Source organism: Rhipicephalus microplus, chromosome 2, assembly GCF_043290135.1.
Source record: "Rhipicephalus microplus isolate Deutch F79 chromosome 2, USDA_Rmic, whole genome shotgun sequence".
NCBI lineage: Eukaryota > Metazoa > Arthropoda > Arachnida > Ixodida > Ixodidae > Rhipicephalus > Rhipicephalus microplus.
This window is the reverse complement of record NC_134701.1, coordinates 24,113,474-24,139,271: the sequence shown is the minus strand read 5'-3', so window position 1 is coordinate 24,139,271 and position 25,798 is coordinate 24,113,474. Positions and strand designations below refer to the sequence as shown.

The 25,798-nt window shown below is 44.3% G+C and overlaps 1 protein-coding gene across 2 annotated transcripts in view; it reads right to left on the bottom strand.

Annotated features, from left to right (window-relative positions):
- The window catches only part of LOC142796181 (uncharacterized), a 33,466-nt gene extending 8,293 nt beyond the window's left edge, over window positions 1-25,173 (bottom strand). For both annotated transcript variants that reach the window (XR_012893597.1, XM_075886298.1), the window contains exons 1-3: window positions 24,991-25,173; window positions 5,248-7,881; window positions 5,056-5,163 (exon numbers count right to left, since the gene is read on the bottom strand). Coding sequence is in view for 1 of the 2 variants with exons in the window: in XM_075886298.1 (XP_075742413.1) it covers window positions 5,056-5,163; window positions 5,248-5,326 (187 nt within the window). In the remaining variant the exon portion in view is untranslated. The remainder of the gene's footprint in view (window positions 1-5,055; window positions 5,164-5,247; window positions 7,882-24,990) is intronic.
- Window positions 25,174-25,798: the final 625 nt, after the last annotated feature.

Genomic DNA, 25,798 nt, shown 5'->3' with positions numbered 1-25,798 from the left:
CTGGCCCAGATGGCATTCCAATTATGCTGATGAATACATTGAGTCCGAAGTCTAAACAGACTTTGAGAGAGGCAGTGAGCACAATAATAATCGATGGTGAAGTTCCCGACGGATGGAAACTTAGCAGGATGAGCATGATCTATAAAGGAAAGGGGGACAAAGCTGACATAAACAACTACCGTCCGATAACAGTGACATCAGTGGTCTACAGGATGGTGATGCAGATTATAAAGAAAAGACTGCAGGCATGGATAGAGGATGAGGGGGTGCTGGGGGAACTGCAGAATGGGTTTCGGAAACACAGGAGGTTGGAAGACAATCTGTTCTCACTGACGCAGTGCATTGAAATAACAGAAAAGGAACTCAGGACCCTGTTGCTAGCATTTTCGGATATCAAGGAAGCGTATGATAGCATGGTTCAAGAGGACTTGCGGGAAATACTAGACACATTGGGTGTGGAAGATGGAGTCACTAATCTTTTAAAATAAATCTATACAAGTAACAAGGTAGTTATAAAGTGAAAAAACAGGTATCCAAGCCCACAGAGGTAAAACGGGAACTTAGGCAGCGGTGTCTACTGTCACCCTTGTTATCCATGATGTACCTACAAGAATTAAAGGCCGAATTAGAGGGAAGGGGACTTGGCTTCAACCTCACTTTAGTGAAACAAGGAAAACTCATTGATCAGGCACTACCAGCATTATTGTACGCAGATGATATTGTGCAAATGGCCGACAACAAGGAAGACTTGCAGAGATTGATAGACATCTGTGGTAATGAGGGAGATAGGGAAGATTTGAGATTCAGTAAGGAAAAATCAGCAGTCATGATTTTTATAGATAGCGAAGGTAGTGAGCTTAGAATACAGGAGGTCGCGCTAAAGATAACAGATAAATACAAATATCTGGGCGTATGGATAAGCAATGGGACCGAGTACCTAAGGGAACACGAAATATACGTGACGACTAAAGGTAACAAGAATGCAGCAGTGATGAAAAATAGGGTACTGTGGAATTGCAATAGGTATGATGTTGTAAGAGGTATATGGAAAGGGGTCATGGTTCCTGGGCTGACGTTCGGTATTGTAGTCTTGTGCATGAGATAAGAAGTTCAAGCAGGATTAGAAATTAAGCAACGTGGAATAGGTAGGCTTGCTTTAGGAGCTCACGGGTATACACCAAATCAGGGAGTACAAGCTGATATCGGATGGACATCATTTGAGGGCAGGGAAGCTAGCAGCAAGATAAAATTTGAGAAGCGATTGAGAGAAATGGGAGAGGAGCGTTGGGCTAGGAAGGTATTCAGCTACTTGAACATGAAGAACGAATACAAAATGGCGGGCGCGAAGCAGAAAATTGACTGGTAAATACTTGGAAACCAGCAGGGGGCAAAACTAAAAAGAATTATCGGTTAAGAAGATGGTCAAGGAAGCTGAGACTGATATGTGGAGAATTGGCATGATCAAGAAGTCCGAACTAAATATCTATCGAACTTTTAAGCAGGAAATAGGCAAGAAAAGGATATATGACAATACTCGGGGTAGTTCTCCACTGCTTGAGGCCAGGACGGGAGTATTGCGAACTAAGACATATCGGGCCAAATACGAAGGGGTAAACACGGTATGCAGTGCGTGTGGAGAGGAAGAAGGAACTGCCGAACACTTGATAATGTTCTGTAAAGGGCTTCAGCCTGTAGTTGAGATTAATGGCGCAGAGTTTTTCAAAGCACCGGGGTTTAGGGACAGGGAGGGTAAAATAGACTTTAAGCGGGTAAACTGAACTAGAAGGAGGTAATCTGATTGGTGGCTAAAGTCAAGGCACGAGTGAAAATTAAACCCTTCACTGCAAAATACGAGTCCTCAACCTCACTATTTTAAGGAAAAAAACAGAAATCTAATGGTTAGATCACTAAGTATTACGGCTAGGTGGCGTTAGCCGCCACCCGATCTAAAGCGTACAGTCACATCCATCCATCCATCCATCCATCCATCCGTCCGTCCGTCCGTCCGTCCGTCCGTCCGTCCGTCCGTCCGTCCGTCCATTTCATCCATCCATCCATCCATCCATCCATCCATCCATCCATCCATCCATCCATCCATCCATCCATCCATCCATCCATCCATCCATCCATCCATCCATCCATCCATCCATCCATCCATCCATCTATCTCAAACAGCTCGTACTTCAGAAAAGTAAGAGCTGTTTGATCGATCACTTGCGCTAGATGTGTCGAACTCTGAAATTTCATTTCCTATGATTGGGACCCGATCGTCAACGTGCATTCCCGCGTGGATACCGCACTATATATAAGCTCCGCACCACATTCAATTGTACTAAGTATTGGCGCGAATAAATATTGCTTTGCTGATGGGCGTCAATGGCTGCCCAGCGCCCACTCAGATGGTACCGGTAGTGCATAAAGCACTGTTTATTGCAGTTAAGCACAATCATGATCAAATTTCTCAATAGTGGCCGACTCCTTTCTGCAACCAGCTTGCAGTAATCACGGCAAAGAAATTCTATCTGGTAAGACTCCTTCATGATCGAAATTGACAGTATGACACCCATAGAATACCTATTTGTCTGGGAGGTCAGCTTGTAGATATACAGGTGTAACTAGATAAGAAAGGCGAAATACATTGTTCGGTGGCAGCCGATACTCAATGCGTGGCATGAAACTCTTGCTGAACCATTCTCGCTCATTAGTACAATTGGCTCATTTGCGATATGTGTCCACTTCGTCCTGTGTTTTGCATTGCTATAATCAAAATGGAAGTCTACCAACTAGCCCAGCTGTCGACCTTGCTGTGATATACAAACAGATGCAGTCACCTATAGTGCACACTATGCGCTCACTTTCTTGAGCTAAATTTTCGTGACGTACAGCCTGACACTTAGAAGGACCTTGTGGCTCCCTTGTTTACAGTTCATCCGCCTTGGTGCATTTGACCTGCCAAGATTGTATGCCTTGCAAACTCGTAAATGGTATGGTGTCTTAGTGCCATGCCTTCCATTGCTTTCTCTTAGTAACATGAAATGTCTGCAGCCATTTTTCGTCTGCACCATAACGGAGATGTCTCAACTTCAGCAGTGCCTATGTTAACCCACACTGCCTTCTAAGAACTGCGTCAACAATCCCAGCACTATGTGCTGCTGGGCCGCATAACAATAACAACAGCTTGCTCGTTGGCACAAACTGCCCATATGATTTAGCCCCACAATGCAGCTGCGCAGTTCTCAGTAGGGTGTGTTGGGAAACTGTCCAGTTTTACAAACGCTGTGATTTGCTGTCAGCTGCAAGAGAATAACTCGTTTATAACACCTCACTTTTGCAGAACGAAGGAGAGGTAATGTATGTGAAAATTGCCATCCAATACTGTTTGCTGCACAAAACTGCAACCAACTTCATATAGATTTGTAATGAAGAACAGCATTGTAGTTGGTAAAAAAATTTGATATGGTGTGCAGTTTGAAACCGTGACCAACGCGTTTTCGGGATGATCTCTGTACCATTTAAGCTAACCAATATGCTGCCAGCAATCACAGTGTGAGGGTGAATTCAACTCGAAGTGTATGGACACTGATAACCAGCTGCAAGTAATCTTGTGAAGTTTGATTTTCATAAGTATATGGTAAATAAGAATTACGTGCAAAAAGCTGCAGCATGTTTCCGCAGGTCTGTTGCCACATTCAATATATGTGCTTAGAATTTTGGCTCATTGGCACTTGAACAACTGCAAGTGCCAATAATAACTAGCCTTCTAGTTATATCTGTAGAGTAACAACCCCCCGAAAGGTGTTGGTTCCAGGCTTGAGCCTAGGAGCACAACGTTTTTTATTTCTTTCCGAGAAATCGGTATGCATTTTGTGGTAGCTTTGTGCTAAAGTAGGTGATTGGCCAGTTTTCAATTCGAAAAAAATTTGTTCTTTACGCAGATATTGTATGTGAGCGCAACTGCGATGTCTTTTACCCCTTAAGTGCCAAATAAATCACGAAAAATTGTTCGAAATTTGCCATTTTTTTATATAGCGAGACAGCACCAAATTGGGCTAGTTGGTTGATATTCATTCTTCAAAGGTCTAACTGCGCTTTTCCATGTCCCTGTCTGCTTAGTGCAGTTATACCTTTGAAGAATGAAGATTTTCGTACGACGTGAAATGCTTCGGTGATGTGTTCAAAACAGAAAAGTATTTGCAAAAACACTCTGCATCAGGTAATGCATTATTCATCATTTTTGCACAATCATGCAATACCTATTTCCTGGGGCACTTGAAGTGTACTCTCAAATAAAATTGAAACATGACTAAAATAATCAATCACCAACATTCGCATCACTAACCCTTTCATTATCTAAAGGAGAAAGATATTCCATGTGAGATTCCATGTGCCTGACAGATGCGGCCATGTTCGTTTATAATGAACGGAAACCAAGGCACGCATCGCTGTTTTAGTGGGCAAACTCAATAAAAGCGGGAGTCATAAAACCTGTCATGAAACAGGAAAATATCATGAAACAGGAAAACATCATTTCAGTGAGCTCCTCGAAACATTGTTGAAGAGCTACGACAAGCACAGGTCGTCATAAGTGCTTGAGGGGTTCATCATGTCCAGATCAGCTAGGCTTGGAGCATGCTGCCAAATGTGATAACAGGAGCTCCAAGTGAATGCCCTCAAATGTTCATTGTTACAGCACTCCAAGAATGAGGGAAAAGCTAAGAAAATAAAACAATGGGGCATAGCATGGCATACCTTGAATTCTTTCTTCACGGTGTAACATAATGAAACAGTGCCAACTAGCCCACACTGCACTCTAATATGTGTTCAGACCTACCTGCTTGGCAAATTCACAAATAGCAATGAAACAGAGTGCCTGCGGAGATAGCAAGGCCGTAACTACAAGGCCTGCACTTTTGTCGCTTCAAAAAAAAAAAAAAAAAAAAACAAACCACTCCTACCGTGCATCGTTAATTCATTGCCAACCCACAAATTTCTCTGCGTCTCTCTTTTTCCTTTCCTCGTCTGTTAACGCTAGCGTGTCACCTACCCCCAACCCACCTTTTTTCATTTTTCCTTTCTTCTTGTGTTTCTCTCGTTGATGCTTATTTCCTATTTCTCTGCCAACATGCCGCCAAATTCTTGAGGCAATTCTGTTGAGCGGGCCACCTACGAGGATAGTGAAAGCATATTTTAACCAATGACTTTCCCAATTAAACACATGCTCTTCCGGACACATCTGTTGTCGCTTACCTTTGACATCGTGGCATTGAAAAGTAGCCGCCTGCATCCCTCTCGTGCCTCTTTGTAACCGCTTTCTTATGAGTCCCATTCATAGATGTTCAAGAACAGCATAGGCCTTTATCCTCGGCAACTCTTTGTGATGGCCAAACGTGGATCCGTCGGCTGGCTTGAAGCTTTCAAGCTGTGCTTTTTTCGTGTCTGTAGCGGCCACCCCTTGGCAGCCCACCGCTCTTACTTTGAATGTTTCCTCTTTTTTTCTTCCCTTTTTTCTCTACCCTCCGAGAACATAGTGAATTGCTACTAGCCAACTTTAATTGGAGTGAGGACTGCACTCGTTTGCTCTTTAGTTTTTTTTCTTTTCCGACGGCAATTGCCAACAAGGACACGCACCACCACCAGGAGATGATGTCTCTACTAACCCCCTTAAATCTAACATGCCAAGGTTAAGAAGGCAAGGCACTTTTGACGAACATAAGTCATCCTATCGTAACGTCAGCCAGCCTATCCGAGGAACTTCCACTGTTCACCTTGACTATCCCACTCTTCACAAGCTTTTTCTGATCCTAAGGCAGCTTTCAAGGCATTCTAAACACTATGGACTGTTTATATAAGCCCTGCACACACAAATCAGCCATCTGATGTACATTATGCAAAGTATATTAGAGTGACTTGTTGGGCTTTACATTCTTACATAGTATAAAAGAAGGAAAATTCGTAACTTTATATCTAACTCAGAATACATGCAACAATCAGTGCCTCTTGCAAAAAATTAGGAATGTAATAAACAACACTAGCACGCACTACGCAGAGCTGCTCAGAAATCCATCTTGATAAAATACTTAAATATTGCAGTAAATTACGAATGCAAAAACACAACACCAGTGCACTAGTAGAGATGCCTGGTTGGCACCGAACGGCTGTACTTAAGAGGCATCATGAAAGCAAGACCACAGCCCACAACAAATATACCCTTCAAGTAACCCTTTACTGCTGAACTGAAGGCCGCAAAATCAAACTGTGGCTGTGGTGGCTGCAATATCGATTAAGGAGCAAATGCTTAACACCTGTCTGCTTTAACGTGGATGCATTTTAAAGAACCCCAGGTGGTCAGAATATCTGAAACCCTTCACTCCAGTGTCCCTAATAATTATATCGTGGTTTTAACACGTTAACCTCAGTAAATATTATTCTCATTACACTTGACATGAAATAAAGCAAGCAAATATTACTATGTATTTGAAAAAATTCATAATTCAACCCCCCCCCCCCTATCCAAGGACTCGCGTTACAATATTCTAGTATGCCTTCTATTAGTTATCATTAACAATGTTAAACATGAGTATGTATCACTGTAAAATATCCGACATGGTTTGGTATTGGCAAAGTTAGGTATGATGAAGTACGACAGCAGGAAAACACTTGATCGCACTTATGAAAAGAACTTCCCAGAGGCAATGAAAAACCTAAGGTAACAAAAATATATTAAATTAGAATATTCAGCGAAGATTACACTGAAGATAAAATCATTACTGTGCTACTTTTTATCACAACACAAAAAGTGTTTTTAAATGACCAATTGCACATAAGGCATCAATTAACATGACATGCGAGTCTGGCGGGCAACTCACTCAGTAGATATTGGAAAAAACAAAATATCCAATAAAGAGCTCAGTTAGTAGCACTGACTCATTCATAAATGCGCTGCCTAGTTACATAGTTACATTGAGTTTTAGCCATAAGAACAAAAAAAAACACCTTGGAAGATTGTGTCCAGGGGGACACAAAGTAAGAAAATAATGCTGTCATCTGCCCAATCAACCATGAATAGTGAAATTTTAGTAACGCAAATAAGTAGGTGTGTTTGCATTAAAAAGTTGGAGGCAGTTGTGTTTCTACACAGTCCCACTTGGAAAACTTTTTTATTATGTTTATGCTCCTAGATATCCCGTTCGAAAGTTTAATTTTGCTTTTCATGATTACGCATGCAAGGCAGTCAGGTTCAGCAAAATATCACTCCCTAGCGGAACGAGCAGTCGGTTCTTGCTATCGCCAGCGAACAGCAAGAGTAACCATTTTAATGTTTTCCCATGTCTTCCACGCACGGTCAGAATAAATGCATGATATCAGAGAGTCTGTGCTAGTGCTCACTGTCCTGCACACATAATAATGCAAGCCACAACTAAATTTTCAGCAGGACATCTAACCACAGGCATGCTAGAATTCTTACAGGTGATAATATGTAGAATTGTGACTGGCTCAAATATTTAACACATACATGATCTCCTGCTGCGGCCACATTAAGTTGATTATTAAAACTTAATGGCACCGCTGACAGTGATAATTATTGTCTCACATTGCATCCTCCTGGATATATAGCTATCAGCAGAGGTGGCTTTTACATACACAACTTACAGCGCTGACTTCTCTTTTAAGGACAAACAAAAGGGTTAACTTTGAACACCCTGAACCTTCGTGCTCCTTGAATACAGCTACCAGGTGGCTCTGTGCAGCTCGTTTTTCAGAAGAAACAGAAGCCATGTGCCGCTGATGTGCACCAGCAGTCAAATTTTCCACGAGCCAGCCTTGATGATAGGCTAGTCTAGACGTCTCCCACACTCTCTTCCTACGACAAGCATGTATAGGCTGCGAGAAAAAAACAAAACAATTTACTGATGTGTCTGTTAGCGAAGCAGAATTCGGAACTCTATTTAAAATGATCTGGAACCTTGTGTTTTAAAAGAGTAGGATGTACGAAAACCAGATATGTTACAACAAAAACATCCTCATTGTTTTGCGAACATAGCTGCAACCTTACGAAAGAATATGCATTTTCCACATAACAGATGTGTCACAAAATATATTTGAATAGCGTTCTGGAATAGTGCGTATAGATGCGAATTAATTAATATGGCAGTGCGTACATGACGGTATGCGCTTTGATAAAGTATCCATTAGAGGTAACACATCAAATCAAATTACGAATTTTAGTTTGAACACAACTAATGTAACTTTCTTCCAGCTGTCTACATTAGGACGATTATGCCGATAACATAGAAAATTCGTTTCACTAAATTACTATTGTCAACTACTAAATTATGGCTATTAATTCAATGATTCCAGGTGGCTAAAAACGCAGTGCCCCTCACTCATCCGTAACATAGCCCTCATTACAGGCCGTCTAATAAATAATGAGAAAAATGTGAAAATGCTAATACAATGCACCCATCTTGAGCTAAATACCATCCGAATAAAGCATGCAAGCTTCTGTAACAATCTCCAGTACCAAGAATACTGGAAGGCATTGGTCACAATTTAGCAATACACAATGAACATTTGATGAGACTGATTTCCGAAGTTGTGTAATTGCGTCAATGCCAACAGCTTGGAAACATGCAGTCTATATTCATGATTGTCAGATGAACATAGTGTTCAATTTCCTATTGTCAAAGTAGCACGCGCATGCCTTATGTATGCATACTAAAATGTATAACATTACTGCAAGTTTTGAGAGTTAAATAATTAATTCGTTTCTTCAAACACCACAGATCCCTTCTATAACTGTAGCGCATGCCTATAGAATTTACTTAAGCTTGTCATCTGAAGTGAAGACAATTAAAACAACATGCTGACCCCAATTGAAAGCGTGACGTTTTGGCCCCCACACAAGAGCCCTATTCACAAGTGACAAAGACTGTGCTTTTATTCGTGGCCAGTGTGTGGTTTTTCAATGTTTTCATGTGTGTTTCTGACCAGACGGACATAAGCTTGTAATCTATTATTAATGCCGTTGGAGGTGGTGGTCTAAACTGTTCTTACTGGTCATACAAGTAAAAATGCTTAGCAAAGTTTGAACACAAAGTTTGGGCGAGGCACATACAATATTTATTAAACCACCACAAAATAATGAAATCTAAGCATAGCGAAAACAAGTTGGATAAAATAAAATGTGCTCTACCGTATGAACTACTGATCGAATTAGGGCTCGCACAGATAGGCTACAGTTATTCGGCCCCAATAAGCCATGAAAATTTTGCTTGAAAATACAGTTCAAGTTTAACAATTAGCTTGAAATTCATGGGTTCCGAACGCATCAGGCAACCTATGTTGCAGGTGTATAACGTAAGCTCAGATTTGACTAAACGGGCTGCATAAACACCTAAGCGTACATACGTGCAAGCCTTGCGAGCCGTACCTAAGACGAGGCAGCATGCTGCACGCGAACTCGAATAACACGGTAGTTCAAAGATGCGTGCTGGCGTGGATGCATACATCGGCATACGTTCGGCTACCCGCAGCAATTTCTGATAGCAGTTTAAAAAAAGGACGTACAACACATGAAACTGTTTTCAAACTGTTTTGGACGTACGACATATGAAACGTACAACATATGAACCCGTTGACTCCTGTAGCACACAATATGAACAGGCATCAAAAAAATAAAAATCCCCAAGTTAACAGATCCAAATATACGTGCCTTAGGCGTAATCAACGCTTACAGCTAACAAACGCCGTCTTCGCCCAACAATTATTTAACCAAAATATTGGTCCATCGCGAGCAGGGCTCCCTGCCAACACCACTGCCGACAGAGGTGGGCGCCATCACAACTCGCACAAATCATCCGCTGAATTCCCACTGCGCACACACGCGCCATGTGCTTCACACATCGATACATGCTTGAATCGAAAGAAAAAGCTCGCCCACGCTCGACTTCCCACAAAAACGCCTTCATCCTGATGAAATGACGCACACAAACAGGTTCGCTACGTTAAAAACCCCAATTATCGCCCACATGTAACGAAAAACATAGCGTGGCGTCGTTATCACGCTCTCGGTGTTGACAAAGCGTGGACAGCAGGAATTTGGTACAGTACTCACGGAATGAAACAGGACACTCGGAGCGTGTGGCCGACGGCACATGTGCTGCCGCTCGTGGGAGCATGTGGAACGAATGTGTTGCATTATGGTATGGAGCACCGTGGTATGGAGCGAGGGAGAGAACACCTACGACATAGAGTTTCTCAAAACTAACTAAAGGGCTTTCTGGCACTGCGATCATTCAGCGACCATGGGAATGATGGGTAGTACACACATTTGCCTAGTATTTGTACTTGCGGGCGGCGAATCGTACTTGCGGCTTCGTTTATTGCTGTGTTTCGACTTTGTTTTGAAAGAAAGATTCAACACTTTTGAACTTCGTGACCCGATTTGGAAAGGTAATTTAAAAAAAATGGCAGCGTATCCACGGAGTGAATGATGGAGAGTGGGGCGAAGCATTCGTCCGTCCATGCGTCCGTCTGTGTGACCGTCTATGCGTCTGTTTGTGCGCCCGTCCCTGCGTTCTTTCATGCATCCGCCCCTGCGTCCGTTCATGCGTCCATCCACGCATATGTTTGTGTGTCCATTCGTTCATCTATTCAACACTCCAAGTCCCACCATTTCGCATCTTTTTATCATATATTCGGATGGATGGATGGATGGATGCTATGAGCGTCCCCTTTATAACGGGGTGGTGACAAGTATGCCACCAGGCTCGACAAAAAAAAAAGAAAAAAAAACCCTTTTTTCTTTTTTTTTTATGTTGGCCTAATGCCTCTACTTCGATAAATTCTATCTTAATGGAAAAAAAGGTAAACTTTCAGCTTAAGTTCTCTGCCATTTACGGCACACTGTCCATATTTTATTTTTCCAATATTTATTTTTGTCCTTTCTCTCTAATTTTCTGCCACCAATACTCTAACCGTCTCTTACTTATTTCAATCGTGGGTGTGTTCAGCTTTCCATTGTTGTCCCTAAAACCCAAGGCTTCCTGTAGGCTCGTGCCCAAACGTACACCTGGGAGGATATCTCCACATTCAATCAGAACATGCTCCGCCGTTTCCTTATCTTTCCCGCAGCATGTGCATTGTTCTTCTTCTTTACTGAATCTTGCTTTATAACTACGCGTTCTAAGGCGACCCGATCTCGCTTCAAACAGTAAAGCGCTTCCCCTTGAATTATCGTAAAATGCCTCCCTCCTTATTTCATTTTTGCCCTTTCGGTAGTTACTCAGAGCCGGTTTTTTCTCCATAGCTGCCATCCAGTAAATCCTCTCCGCCTCCCTGACTTTTCCCTTAACGCTCTTTGTTGACATATGGCTCACAATACCAGCCGTATATTTACTAGTGAGTCTTCTAGTTCTTTTTCTCCACTGTGTGTCCGCGCTCTTCCTATACAAATAACGGAACACCTTCTCTGCCCATCTACTCTCCTTCATATTTCTTAGCCTTTCTTCGAACCTTATTTTGCTCTGCGCTTCCCTCGCCTCAAAACCTGCCCACCCCATATCGCCCTTTACAGCCTCGTTTGTCGTCTTCCCGTGAGCACCCAACGCGAGGCGTCCCACATTCCTTTGATTTACATCCATTCCCGATTGCACCTCTGCCCTCATGCACACCACTGAGTTCCCAAAAGTAAGCCCTGGAACCATTACACCCTTCCACAGACCTCGAAGCACCTCATACCTATTGTATCCCCACAACGCTCTGTGCTTCATTATTGCCGCATTCCTCTTTCCTTTTGCTGCCGAGGCTTTTTCCTGTACCTCCATGTATCTATCACTCTCATTTACCCATACTCCAAGGTACTTGTATTCACTTACCCTCGGTATTTCTTGGCCTTGTATGGACACCGTCTGATCACAGGGATCATTGAATACCATCAATCCACACTTCGTTACACTGAATCCTAGTCCAAGAGCTTCACCTTCCCTTCCGCATATATTCGCCAGCTGCTGTATATCATCTCGACTGTCCGCAAATAAGACGATATCGTCCGCATAAAATAAACCTGGAAGCTTCTGCTCAATCATCATGCCGCCCTGTTTGTGTGACAGATTAAAACCAATGTTGCTACCTTCTAGCGCTTTTTCCATACTCACCATGTACAGCATGAATAACAGTGGGGACAAAAGACATCCCTGTCTCAGACCCCTGCTAACTTCAACGTTCTCTTTGCTACGCATTCCTTCCCACTCTATGCAAACTGTATTTTCTCGGTATATCTCCCTCAAAAGCTGTATACAGTCGTCGCCCATGCCCATTCCTTTCAATATATCCCACAAAATTTTCTGATTAACGTTGTCGTATGCCCCAGTGATGTCTAGAAAAGCCACGTACAAGGGCCTATTCTCTATTTTAGATATTTCTATACACTGAGTGAGAACAAACAGGTTATCGTCTAACCGCCTGTCGACTCGAAATCCGTTCTGAAGTTCTCCCAAAATATCGTTATGTTCGGCCCATGTTTCTATTTTCATTTTTACTGCTTGCATCGCCAACCTGTATAGTACCGATGTAATGGTTAGTGGTCTATACGAGCGAATCTTGTCCTTTTCTCCCTTGCCTTTATAGATTAAGTTCATTCTACTTTGTCGCCAACTGTCCGGTATTTGTCCGTCCTTTAAGCTTTTTTCTACTGCTTTTAACAATGCTTCTTTAGTGTTATGTCCTAGTTCGTTAATGAGGCTAACGGGAATCCCATCTAAACCCGCGGCAGTGCGCTTTGGAATTTTTCCTTCGGCCTTTTTCCAGTTGAAATTATCAAGTACTAGCTCTTCCTCTGTTGCTTTCTCCGCCACACTTTTACTCACCGGGGAGATCCCCTGGACGCTCTTTTGAAACGAATCGGCTGTTACCTTTTGGGTGTAACCTAGCGCTTCGTACCCTTCCAATTGATTTCCTCCTTCATCTAGAATATGTTGTTGCGTTGTGACAGACTTCCTACCTAGCGCCTTTATGTGGCTCCAAAAAATCCTAGGCGCGGCCTCCTTTTTTTCGTGTATCTCTGTCATCCAGCGTTCACTTTCACCTTTAATTTTTTGCCTCTACCAATTTCTGTACAAGGGATTTTTTCTCCAAATATATTTCCCATATTTTTTTGACTTCGTCCTGCGGCCGCTTCTCCTTTTTTGCCTTTCTATGCTCCCGTGATGCTTCGCGTCGCTTCTCGATCGCCTCCCGGATTTCCTTGTTCCACCAACTTTTTGGCTTCCTTTTTCCTTTCCAGCAAACAGTTTTCTTCTCTTTCCCTATCTCCTTCGTCATTAGATGTAAGGTGAAAGTATTCCCCATATAGAAGCACCGCCATCCAGCGGACATTCCAAGGACTAAACGAGAGGTGGCACACGCACACTTTCTTACGGCCTGCGCTTTGGGTCCACTTCCCACCTTTAACCACCTCGAGTTCATGGTATATTCTAGTTCACTGTATTCATGGCACTGCGACCAAACGCTCGCTAAACCTTTCGAAAACCAAGGAGGTTACGCCCAGCGATTATAACGTAGCAACCTTTCCCTGTCAGATAGGGCTCAATTTACATGACGATGGCTGCTAATGAGAAATGAGAGACAGGAGAATTCGGCTTTTACTTTCTTACGGCTTGCGCTTCGTATCTGCTTCCCCCCTTTAACCACCTCGAATTCATTCATGGTATATACTAGTTACTTGTATTCATGGCCCTGTGGCTCAACGCTCGCTAAACCTTTCTAAAACTAAGGAGGTTACACCCAGCGAGTATAATGTAGCATCCCTTTCTTGTCCGATAGTGCTCAATGTACATGCCAATGGCTGCTAATGGGGATCGCAGCGTGCGCGTTGACTAAAAGCCGAATGCTCATGTCTCTCATTCCCCATTAGCAGCCATTGGCATGTACATTGAGCACTATTTTTTGTTGTTAAACAACGCACAGAAGAAATCTCTCACTGGCACCACCTTGGAGGTCAAGTGTTATACCTATTTCGGGTATGTGCCACTGGTGGTTACATACGAGGGACGCCCAAGCCACGCCATAAGGAGCTTCGCCCCTAAAAAAAAATTACGGCATATTCACGGGGTGAATGATGATGAATGGGCGAAGCTCCGGAGGGATTCATCGGTAAACTGTGAATATTCCGTGTAATTCGCCCAGTCGATCATCATGTAAAGACGTGAGAAACGCTGTGTGTGTATATACACAAATCAACTTTTATTTGTTCTTAGACGATGGATGGCTTGCGATGTTCCTTGCCTCGCGCGCTCGCACATCGGGATTCTGTCTGCGAGCGCGCGCTGCTGCCGCCTTGCGCTCTCTCCGCTGTGCAGCCTTATCCATCCGGCGACTCCGAGCACGCGCCAACAGCGAACGGATTTTATTACAACGCTCCCCCTAGCGTACGTCGCCGCACTAAATCGAACGATTGCCTTCAACCAATGACACGCGCCATATGTGACATCATTCCTATTTTATAAGATCGCGCGTCTTTCATCAACTACAAGTACCGCTTTCTAGTTTATAACATCTTGCATCTTTTCATCATCAGCTACAAGTACCACCATCTAGTAAACACTACAAGAACTAAACGAGAGGTGGCTACATACAGGAGACGGTACCGCCATCTAGTGAACACTGCAAGAACTAAACTAGAGGTGGCTACATACAGGGGACGGTACCGCCATCTAGTGAACACTGCAAGAACTAAACTAGAGGTGGCTACATACAGGCTACAGGGGACGCACAGCCCACGCCCTAAGGAGCTTCGCCCCTAAAAAGGGTGGTGAAGCGCAATCGCTGAACATTTGCTGATTTTTGTTTCGTGAGAAAACAGCTTCAAGCCACACGAACACACACGGAGCCAAAAGCAGGCCAGAAGTATGAAGTTTAGACAAATGTGTGTACTACTCAACATTCCCATGCTTGCTGAAGCGCCGTGCATTGCAGCTCCCATAGATACTAGCGCCAGAGTTCCTTCTAGTGTATATCGAGAAACTCTATGACCTACGGAGCAGGAATACTGCTTCGGGTCGTCAAATTGTCGGCTTGTAGTTAACGATGTGTACACTGCCAGCGTGACGCTGCAAGGCTCACGCACATTCGCATGTCGACGGCACTAGCTCGCCGCTGCGCACCACTTTTATTGCCACGCCAGAAGACGACCCTCTCGTTCTGCGCGCTTAGGCGAAGTAGTATGCACGCTGTGCAAGTAAAACTCAAGATTCGGTGAGATATTGCGCCTTGCGGGCGTTCATAGACATGATAAACATGTGCACAAAATGATGGAAAGTTTACTTCTGGTTTCTGCCTCTAAAAGAATGAAAATCAGTGTCAGGCTTGCCTTCATGCAACATGGAAATAATATCATGTATTAGTGCAAACTGTAGCCTATTGTTGAATAAAAAAGCAGAAGCTCGCTCGCTCTTCTCTGGTCGACAGCTTTACAGATGCTTGCCACGCAGAATAGCCGCACGCACTATTAGGTACTCGGGGCGAAACGACAAAATACTTGCAGCGCGGTAACAGGCCTGTGGCTGCTGCTTTTTTTTTGTGTCGTGACACAAAGCCCGATAAACTTCATTTGCTTTTGTGCAGCCATTTATGTCTACGGGCGCATTACAGCGCAACACCTTAGCGGTATCCAATTTCGTACTTGCGCAGCCTACATGCCCCATCGTCAAAAAGCGCCAATTGAGAGCGTCGTGTGCTTGCGCCACAATATGAATGGTTCGAACCATCCACTGAATTCGATCTGCATGCATGTAAAAGCACACCAGCCTTTCAGCGCCACGCTGACAGTGTGCACATCGTAAACTACTGGCCGACTATTTAGCGACCAGATAAAATAAGCCTGTTCCGTAGCTGTTCTCGCCCTCACTCTATACCACAATGCAACACCCTGGTTCCGCGAGCACCCACGAGCGGCGGCAAATGCTCCAGCGGCCACGCGTCACGAGTGTCCTGTTTCAATCCGTGAGTACTGAACATACTTGGCGAGTCTTCCAAAATGCGATGCCACCCGTCTTAGCTTGAGTAGAGTTCATCTTCGTAATAGGCAGCACCAGCAGAACACAAAACGCGAACGCAGCGCGCAAGCATACTTCAAAAAACGAGAAAAATTGATGCAGAACCAACCAGTCATGAGGCGCCCGACCAGCGAGCAAGCACGCCCAAACAAGTATCGTAGTTACAGATCCGCAGACGTACATTGGCGCACTAAAATACTTTAGTGATGCATTGAAGTATGAAAAGTAAACGTAAATATATATAACATACAAACGAAGGGGGCAAAATAATTTTATCTTCGCGAACGAACAAAATCAACGTATAAATTTGGCACGCGAAGTTTGAAACGTTTGCAGGTACAATCAATTTTTAACAAATGAACAACAGCGGTAAAAATCACCTGAAACACTCATGTTCTTGAATTCAAAATATACTATTGTTGACGCACACATTTACACACAAAATTTCATTGCAATGATTGATGGTGCCTATGCATTGGCGTGCCCACGACGGGGGAAGGGGCGCGGGGGCGGCCCTTGGTCACTTAGGGGGCAATGTAAATCCCTAAAGGTACATAGAGAAATAGAGAGGGGGCACAGTAACTCGAAAAGGGTTGCAGTGCCCCTGCTGATCACCTCATACACCCCCGCCCCCCCCCCCTCTTCGAAGGGATGTTGTCAAAGTGAATAGATAGCAAATACAAATTTTATGGTGTGGGTCGCAGCGCCCCACAATACACACACACACACACACATATATATATATATATATATATATATATATATATATATATATATATATATACAAGGGTACAAGAAGAGGGAGAGAGACATGCCTCTCGCCCCCCACACGTATATATATATATATATATATATATATATATATATATTTATATATATATATATATATATATATATATGTGTGTGTGTGTGTGGGGGGGGGGGCGAGAGGCATGTCTCTCTCCCTCCTCTTGTACCCTTCTCCCCTTCGCTTCGCAAAGGCACTGCCTGCACTGACCGTGCCATTCTCTGACATTTATTTCTTGACCTAAAGAAGCACTGCCCGTGCTCCCGCATGGATGCAGAAGGTAGTGCATTGTTTTCCTTTTCGACCGAGCACGTCTCGTCTTCGATAATCTTCTGAAAACGACTTGCACTCGAACGGCTTTTGACCGAGCGAGGGTTTTTGTACTAAATTCAATATTTTTTCTCAATTGCAATTGCTTCTACACATGAATATGTGCTGTCCATAGATCGAGACAGTAGCCCATTTATTTATTCACATATAATGTGGACGATATAAAGCGGCCAAGCATGTCGAATCATACAGTGCGAAAAGAAGTTAGTCTCTTTTACATTTTCTCAATTATTCTCAGAGTGTTCTGTAAAATTTGCCAATGCCTCAATCATTTCTTTGATTTTTTTCATCCATATGACATTGTTATCTTAGGAAAGGCATTCCTTGCGCTATGCGTGGTATATTATTTGCAAGAATGAATGCAGCTCGATTCTTGCACGTGCACTCCCGCGCCGGCGGTCTGGTGCTTATGGTGCTGAACTGTTGACCCGCAAGTCGCAGGATCGAATCACGGCAGTTCACGGCGGACAAATTTTTGGTGAACGAGAAATAGTGCGAAACCTGTGTTGCTTGACTAAGGTGCACCTTAAGTAACCCCAGGTGGTTTAAATTTTCGGAGCCATTCAGTTTGGCGTCTCTCATGATTCTATGACAACTTTGGGACGTTAAACGGAACAATTTTTATTGTAATTATAGGTGTACACCCTTCAGTTTTTCAACACCCTCACGAACGGCGTAATAACACCCTTATGCCACTTACACCCTTCTCTCAGGGTGTACTAGCAAAGAAAAGGGTGTAACATCCATTCGAAAAAGTGTAAATTTGGAAAACATCCTTTTTACGCCCATAAGAGTAAAAATTTTACTGTGTACTTTACACTCTCTGTGATTCAAGTGCATTATTCAGCCTCTACAGGAAGCAACAAATGATGCGGATGTTGGACATTGGTCAGTTGACACGAGACGGTTATGCAACACAGTGGTGGCAGAGCAGTCATGGACACGTTACCAGTAAAAACTAACAATGTTACAGTTAGTTACTAAGAAAAAGTAACGTTATTACTTTTTCATTACTATATTAAATAAAAAAGTGCTTGCATATGAAATTATAGAATATATTGCCACGTTCTATTTCTCAAGTTTTGTTATCGCCCCAAAAACACTACACAATTCTCAGCGCCTACCGCGCCTGCAGTTTTCGAGAAGCTTCCGGACTTTAGTAGATAATTTTGATAAGATCACGCCCACTCTGCGAACTGTACAGATTATTCTGGAACCTACGCCACCGCCAGCGATAACGCTAGAACATTCGATGGCAAGAGTATAAATGCCCACGCACTTCGCCGCTTGTGAGTAGTTGATCGACGGCCGACGCCCTGTTCGCCGCTATCAGTCCAAGACTGCTACTGTAATCGGATTTTTCGTTTACCGGGCACAGGTTCGCCCAAATAAACCGTTAAATTCCGACACAAAATCCCCTGTCTTCGGCCACGTCACGACCCCGTGACAATATTTAATGAAAACGTATGAAGAGGAATGAAGAGTGCGTAGCGAGTGGAGCCGACGTCTATCAAGTCTATTCCCTATGTTGTTCATTGTGTGCCAGACGCTGTTCAGACCGCTTTGCGTCCGCTGGGCGTACAAACCGCTTTTAAGCCCCGCTATAACTTGGGACACATGTTCGCGAAACCCAAAGACCGCAAACCTGAAAACGATCAGTACAGAATCATCTACAAGCACGATGCGGGGATTGCGAAGCGACATAATTACATCGATGAAACGGGCAGCAAAGGGAAGTACCAGGAAAGTACCAGGAAAGCAAAGGTTGGTAAAGTCGACCATACGACGCGTTCTTAGATGGAGCTTGCTGAACACTCCTGGACAGGGTGTACGTAGCTTTGACCTAAACAATGCGATGACGCTGGCTTATGAGCAAAAGTGAGTGCCAGGAACCTCTGAAAAAATAATTCATATCCCACGATAAATCGGCTTGCAATAGCAACCGCGGCCCCTTGCCGAATGTTTGCAAGGAGATGAGTAACTGATGAACTGATTGTAGACCACCAATTTTTTCCTCTTTCTTGTTTTTATTGCCAGTGTATACTAAAGATGCCACCTGCATAGGAGACGGAACATCTGCCGATTTCTGAATTGTATTAAGTTGGAGTAGACCTTTATAGTCAGCCACAAGGGAGCTTAAAAAAAATTGAAACCACAGTACCTCAGTTGGTAGAGGATTGGGCGCGTTATTCGAAAAGTGCAAGTTTGTTCCCTGCCAGCGGCAAGTTATCTCTTCGCCCGGTTTTATTTTTACTTTTTAGGCATTTTCATTATATTGACTACAAATAGCATTTCTATATTTCCCTAACTCATCTGTTTGTTGTAAATAATTATCTTTTTAACGAAGAAAAAAGAGCTTGTAAAATTCTCCTTCTTTTGTTTATTGGCTAGTTCACGTCACATCAGACTTTCAGTTGTTTCAAGCTGCCATTTTCTAGCCACCTGTCTGTCAAACACGATTAGCTCGGAGCCTCAGAAGGAGGCTCCCCTGGCACAACAAGAAAGCTAGCAGCTCAAGAGTCAAGAAGAATATATATGCCTCCCTTCCCTCTAAAAAGTGAAACGTGAACTTGGCAAGCTGTTCAGTTTCAACATTATTGCAGTACGACATGTGGTTGACAAGTAAACTCCAAATACCGTCGTCTGCAGAGAACATATTTCTCTCTTACAATAACAGAAAGCTGAGCTAGTTGGTACGTATTCATTCTACAAAAAACAGGGCGTACGACGAGGACACAAGAAGGAAGAGTAGACATCACAAACGCCGACTATCAACAGAGGAAGAGCACAAAATGCTTGCAAGAAATTTGTGATAGCACATGAAAGATAAGTGGTAGCGCATGAGTAAGCCAACTGTCAATTGCAAAAAGAGGAAATAAAATGTCCTAACAATTATCTTTCACGTAGTTTGCCACGTGTGCCGGATTGATATTGTAGCCTTGCACATGGGCATGCGCAGATAAGTTTTTCGTGTCTTCCTTCTTTTTTGTCTTTTGTGCGCTTCCTCAGTTGCTAGTTGGCGTTTGTGGCGTCTACTCTTCTTTCTTGTGTCCTTGTCGTACGCCCTGTTTTTTGTAGAATGAATATTTCTGTCAGCGACTTCTTAACTATGAGTGAGCCCTCATGTAGAAAGCTGAAACGTGGAGGAAGGTGGTGAAGAAAGTTCAAAAAAGTCAAAAGCACTTAACATTGGCCTCTAACAAGTGTTGCTAATAAATAAATTTTTACAAAATTAAAAAATTGTAACTAACCGTACACTCCGCTACTGTTAGTGCATAAAAAAGTAACAGTGTTACAGTTACAAGTTCCTCTAACTTAAAAGTAACTAGTTACCGTTGGCAAATACTGGAAAAAGTAACTAGTTACCGGTAACACGTTACGAGCAACTAGTTACTACCCAAGACTGGAACAAAGCTGGCGGGTTGAACGACGCGGTGCCTACGACTTGTATAAAAAAGTGAGCAATGGGAGCATGCTAAGGGAAGGCACCGTCAAAAAGTGACCCTCGTACAAGACCTCTGTGAATGAACTTGAGAAGATCCCCGTGTAGCAGTGTTTTTAAAAGACACAAGAAGAGGCACCGTGCTGGGACCATGAGAACGTGACCGTCACACGAGACCTTCGTCAATGAACTGGAAAAGACCCCGTGCAGCAGTGCTTTTAACAGACGTCAGGGCAGGGTCCGGGACAGATGATTTCAAAATGCGCCGGGTGCGCATCAGGAATAAATGAATTAAATTTACCCTGTCTAAGTCCCCTCATCAGCGACATACGAGGGACAGCATTCTCGGTTGATTTGATTGATTGATTTGTGAGGTTTAACGTCCCAAAACCACTATATGATTATGAGAGACGCCGTAGTGAAGGGCTCCGGAAATTTTGACCACCTGGGGTTCTTTAACGTGCACCCAAATCTGAGCACACGGGCCTCGACATTTCCGCCTCCATCGGAAATGCAGCCGCCGCAGCCGGGATTTGAACCCGCGACCTGCGGGTCAGCAGCAGAGTACCTTAGCTACTAGACCACCGCGGCGGGGCAGCATTCTCGGTTCACACCAGACAAAAGGGCACACGAACGTCACTGTGACCACATTCGCTTCCCGCAAAATGATTGCGCAACTTCGAAGCTCATTCAAAAACCAAGGCCATACAGGGGAAAAAACGACATAAATTGAATGACAGATTTTCTACTTCATGATGGATGGGGCAGTATGTCCGCTAAAGACACGAGATGTCTCGAATGCAGCAATTCAAACTTTTGATAGTGAGCTATCGAAGCCCTGTAGATGCAGTACAGAAAGGGTTAAGAGGGGATATGAAGTGGCTGCCGGCAGCGAGTAAGGCTTGCAAGGCTGTAGTAATGCTTGACAGAGCTGAAAAGTGTGGGCTGAACACAGCATGGCCGGACGGACAGTTAGTTGACTGATTGATTGATTGATATGTGGGGTTTAACGTCCCAAAACCACCATATGATTATTAGAGACGCCGTAGTGGAGAACTCCGGAAATGTCGACCACCTGGGGTTCTTTAACGTGCACCCAAATCTGAGCACACGGAACTGCAACATTTCCGCCTCCATCGGAAATGCAGACGCCGCAGCCGGGATTTGATCCCGCGACCTGCGGGTCAGCAGCTGAGTACCTTAGCCACTAGACCATCGCGGCAGGGCAAAGACAGTTAGTTGCCACAGTATACCTAAGGCCTGATACTGGTTCCCTCTTTGTATTAGCTGTGTCGAACATTCACCTCAAACTGGGGCTCAGTACAAAGCACAAAAAGAATTCTGCATTGGAGACAAAAAAAAAACCCCGGGGACTGGTGGAATGAGAATGACAGGCTCCAGGCCACAGTGAACAACAGCCATAGTTTATAGCGCAAATATTGTAACACTGATATGGTCACCAATCAAGCCGAGATGCTTTATGACATAGTTTCTGAGTATTGAGCGTCATCCTCTCAAGCCCAAGATGTCAACATTTGAGGCTGATAAGGCAAAGACATCTCAGAAGTTTTCCCTTACTGCATCCTGTAGGCCACATGAGAATGAAGCTGAAGCAGACGCGATAATCCACAACCTTGTTCGTGCTCTAGCGTACATTGGCATGCAACAGAGGAATGAGCCTCCAGCGGCTTGAGGAGGCTTTGGCGAAGCAACGGAGAAAAGAAGCCGACGATCCGTCTAACGGTCGCGGAAGCACCCGAGTAACAATCGACTAGTCGGAGCACAACAACCTCAAGGTCTAGGCTCAAAGACTATTGGACTGTAATAGCCGTAATCTTAAGATAGGGAACATTCGCGCCCTGCGAGGCCAGGGGCTTCCTACACGCCAGATGTATAAATAAATGTTATTTCTCTCTCCCTCTCTAGGGAACTTCACACACAAATACCATAAAGCCACGAAAACCATGCCATGAGGACGACTTCGGGTGATACCTAAAAGGTGCTTTTGACAAGGACAAGGTGGAAATCCGCATTGATAGTGCGTGAGTGTCACGAGTTACAGGTATTGCCGTAGTTTCTGACGACACACTCCAGTGCTACTACAGTAAAGAGAGAGAGAGAATCAGGTTGTTTTGGCCAACGTTAACAGAGTAAATGCTTCGAACAGATACATAATGGCCAGTGCTATCAGCAAGGCTCGTGGACTGTAAGATGTGAAAGACATGGCTATAGCCAGACTCAGCGGACATGCACAAAATGGGCAGAGAAATCTGCAAAGTGGAAGCAGTGCACATCCTGATGTCAACTATTCAGCACATACAATTCACGCAATTGTTGACCACGCAAGTCTGATGCTCGGTCCCTATTGTTGGATGCAATTTTGGAAGCATGCAGCACTTCTACAAAGGTGAATACTCTAGATTAGGGGTCCGCAACCAGCGGGCCACATGCGGCCCCTGGCACAAACTCAGATCTCCGCTTTTCTCCCCCCTCACTCCATCCTGCTCTTCCACCAACTTAGAAACACTTCCACAATGTTCAAAGTCTGTCGCTCACACGACCTTGATATAGATAGCATTCGCGAGTTGGCTAACAATGTTCTGAATCTAAAGTCGCGATGCGTTTTTCTTGTAACCTATCTTTATAACTTGGAACTTGTGAGGTGAGTGCTGAAAATAAACATGACTTTATTCCACTTTTGGACATCATTACATTATTTTCAATTTGCAAGATGTTTTTCTCCAACGGGCATAGCATACTCCCTTCCCTTCTCCAACCACCTCCTCTCTACGCTCTGACGTGTGGTCCCTGCCTTAGCAGCTTCATGCCATACTTCAGCCCTCCACTTGAAAAAGGTTGCGGGTTGCTCTAGACTATTAAACCTCAAAAGCCGCGCAGCTGGTGACCCTGCCTTCGGGGAGGATCACTGAGTGCATGAGCGGGACAGTTTTGTTCAATTCCAGAGGCAATTAGTTGCTGCCCTTCAGTCATCAAGATGGATTATATATATGGACTGCTTAAGTATACATTCTAAAAAAAGATAGAGTTATAAGAGCGTATTTTTTCCCACAACAATAATCTTAATCTATCTTGCGTTCCTTTCTTTGCCTTAGCGGCGAAAACCTGGCACTACCCGGTCACCAATGGCATACGCGCTGTCAGCGCGACATAGGATGATTGATAGGAAAGTGACCAGCGCAGTCTTTTCAAGAAAAGAAACGCGAGCAAGCCAGATGACGATTATTGTTGTGGGACAAAAAGACACCTTTTTTTCTTGATATTCTTTCAGATTGCAGTATATGCATGTGACATGTCGCCTTGGATGACGGAAACAACAAAGTGCGCGCGCAACTGCCCTACAGCTGTGGCACGTGCGTGGGCCTTGCATTGAACGTAAGCTGGCAGTGATTTGAATGTCTGAGTTAATTTGTTCTTTCCTGTAGTTGATTCAGTGATTTCACTGAGTCAGTGATTACGCCAAGGCGCTCAAGACGCTAGCGGCAGAATGCAACTTTGGGACAAGCACAGACACTAGGGCAGATATTACACAACATAATGCTGCATGATCGTTTCGTTCGCGGTCTTCAGAATAAGCAGGTCCAGCAACAGCTGTTTGCAGAAAAGGATTTGACGGTCAAGAAAGTTCTTAATTATCATGTTTTTGCATTGTCAAGTTCTTGTATGTCAAATTCTTGGATTTTGAAGTCGACTCGGGTGCAGCCTGCACACTCATCAGTGAGCCCACGTTCAACGTCACACCAACACATGACCCACCACAGCTTCAGACTGTCAACATTCTCTTACGCATATAGTCAGGACAGTCTCTTCAAGTTCTCGGGATGCTGGCTTTCTACGAAAGATTCTTGAAGAACAGGGCAACAGTTGCCAGCTGCCTCTACCAGCTCCTTCAGAAGGACGTCACGTGGAGATGGGAGCATTTGACAAGCTTTAGACAATTGCTTCTCAGTCAGACTGTACTGGCATGCCATGACGCACAGAAAGAGATTCTGGTCTCATTTGACGCTTCACTATACGGCATAGGAGCTGTTCTGTCTCAATGCGACGAACAGAAGAAAGAGGCGCCAATCTCTTTTGCATCTTAGACTCTAGGGCCGGCTGAATGCAATTACGCTCAGTTGGAGAGAGAAGGCCTTGCTGTGGTGTTTGCAGCCCACAAGTATATTGAGGGTAGAAAGGTGACTTTTGTCACTGACCATCAACCACTGCTCGGCATACAGTCGAAACTTGCAATAACGAAATCGCCGGGGAAACCGCAAAATTTCGTTTTCGCGAGAATTTCTTTGCCGCGAGTATGAGACATGAAAACAGTGATACGGCCAGCAGAACGAAAATTTATTGCCAGAAGTCAGTCAACTTACCTTTTCGACCCTTGCCATGCAACAACTTCAAAGCTCTCCCTTCGCCCTGGGAAAAGTGCTCCATTGCTACGTCGTCGTCATGTGCACCGAAGAAGGAGCGAAGGGTGTCCTGCGCATCCAAAACAACCCGCTGTTTGTTTTGGATGAACTAGTGCGTTGTGCCTGCCCGCAGTCTCGCTGTCAGCGGAGTTAGAGCTAAAGCCAACTCCGATGACGCGCCGCGCTCGTAGACCGCGTGCTCGCTCGCAGTAATCTTATCGAATATCCGGTGTGGCCACTCGTAGTAATCTGACCGTGCCGGCGCTTACAGTTTGTTGCTTGCGACGAAGCACGTCGCCACCAGTGCGCTATCGCGTCGTTCCTGCCCGCAGTCTCGCTGTCGGTGGAGTGAGGGCTAAAGATGACTCCGATGACGCGCCGCGCTTGTAGTAACCTGATCGCGCATCCGCCTACTGCTCCTAACTAAAGCGTAATTATATCTTAAGTGATCATCGAGCTGTGAACACGTCACGAAGTAACAATTTTCGAGAGCCATGTCCTCGCGATGCGCAAGGAGCAGACGACGATCTCCCGGAGCGAGCATCAGGCCAATGGGGAGGCGAGCTGAGGCAACAAGATGGCCACATCCAATGAAAGGCCTCGAAACGACCTTCAAACATTCGCTCTTTGTCCACTTGTTTTTAAAGGGAGGAGCCAGGTGAGACGGGAAAGTCAAACACGGAGAAATGCTCTTTCCGATGAGCCCAAGACTCGCTGTTTTCCCAAGAATCGCTGTTTTCTCGCAATTTCTAAAAAAAGTGCCGCTACC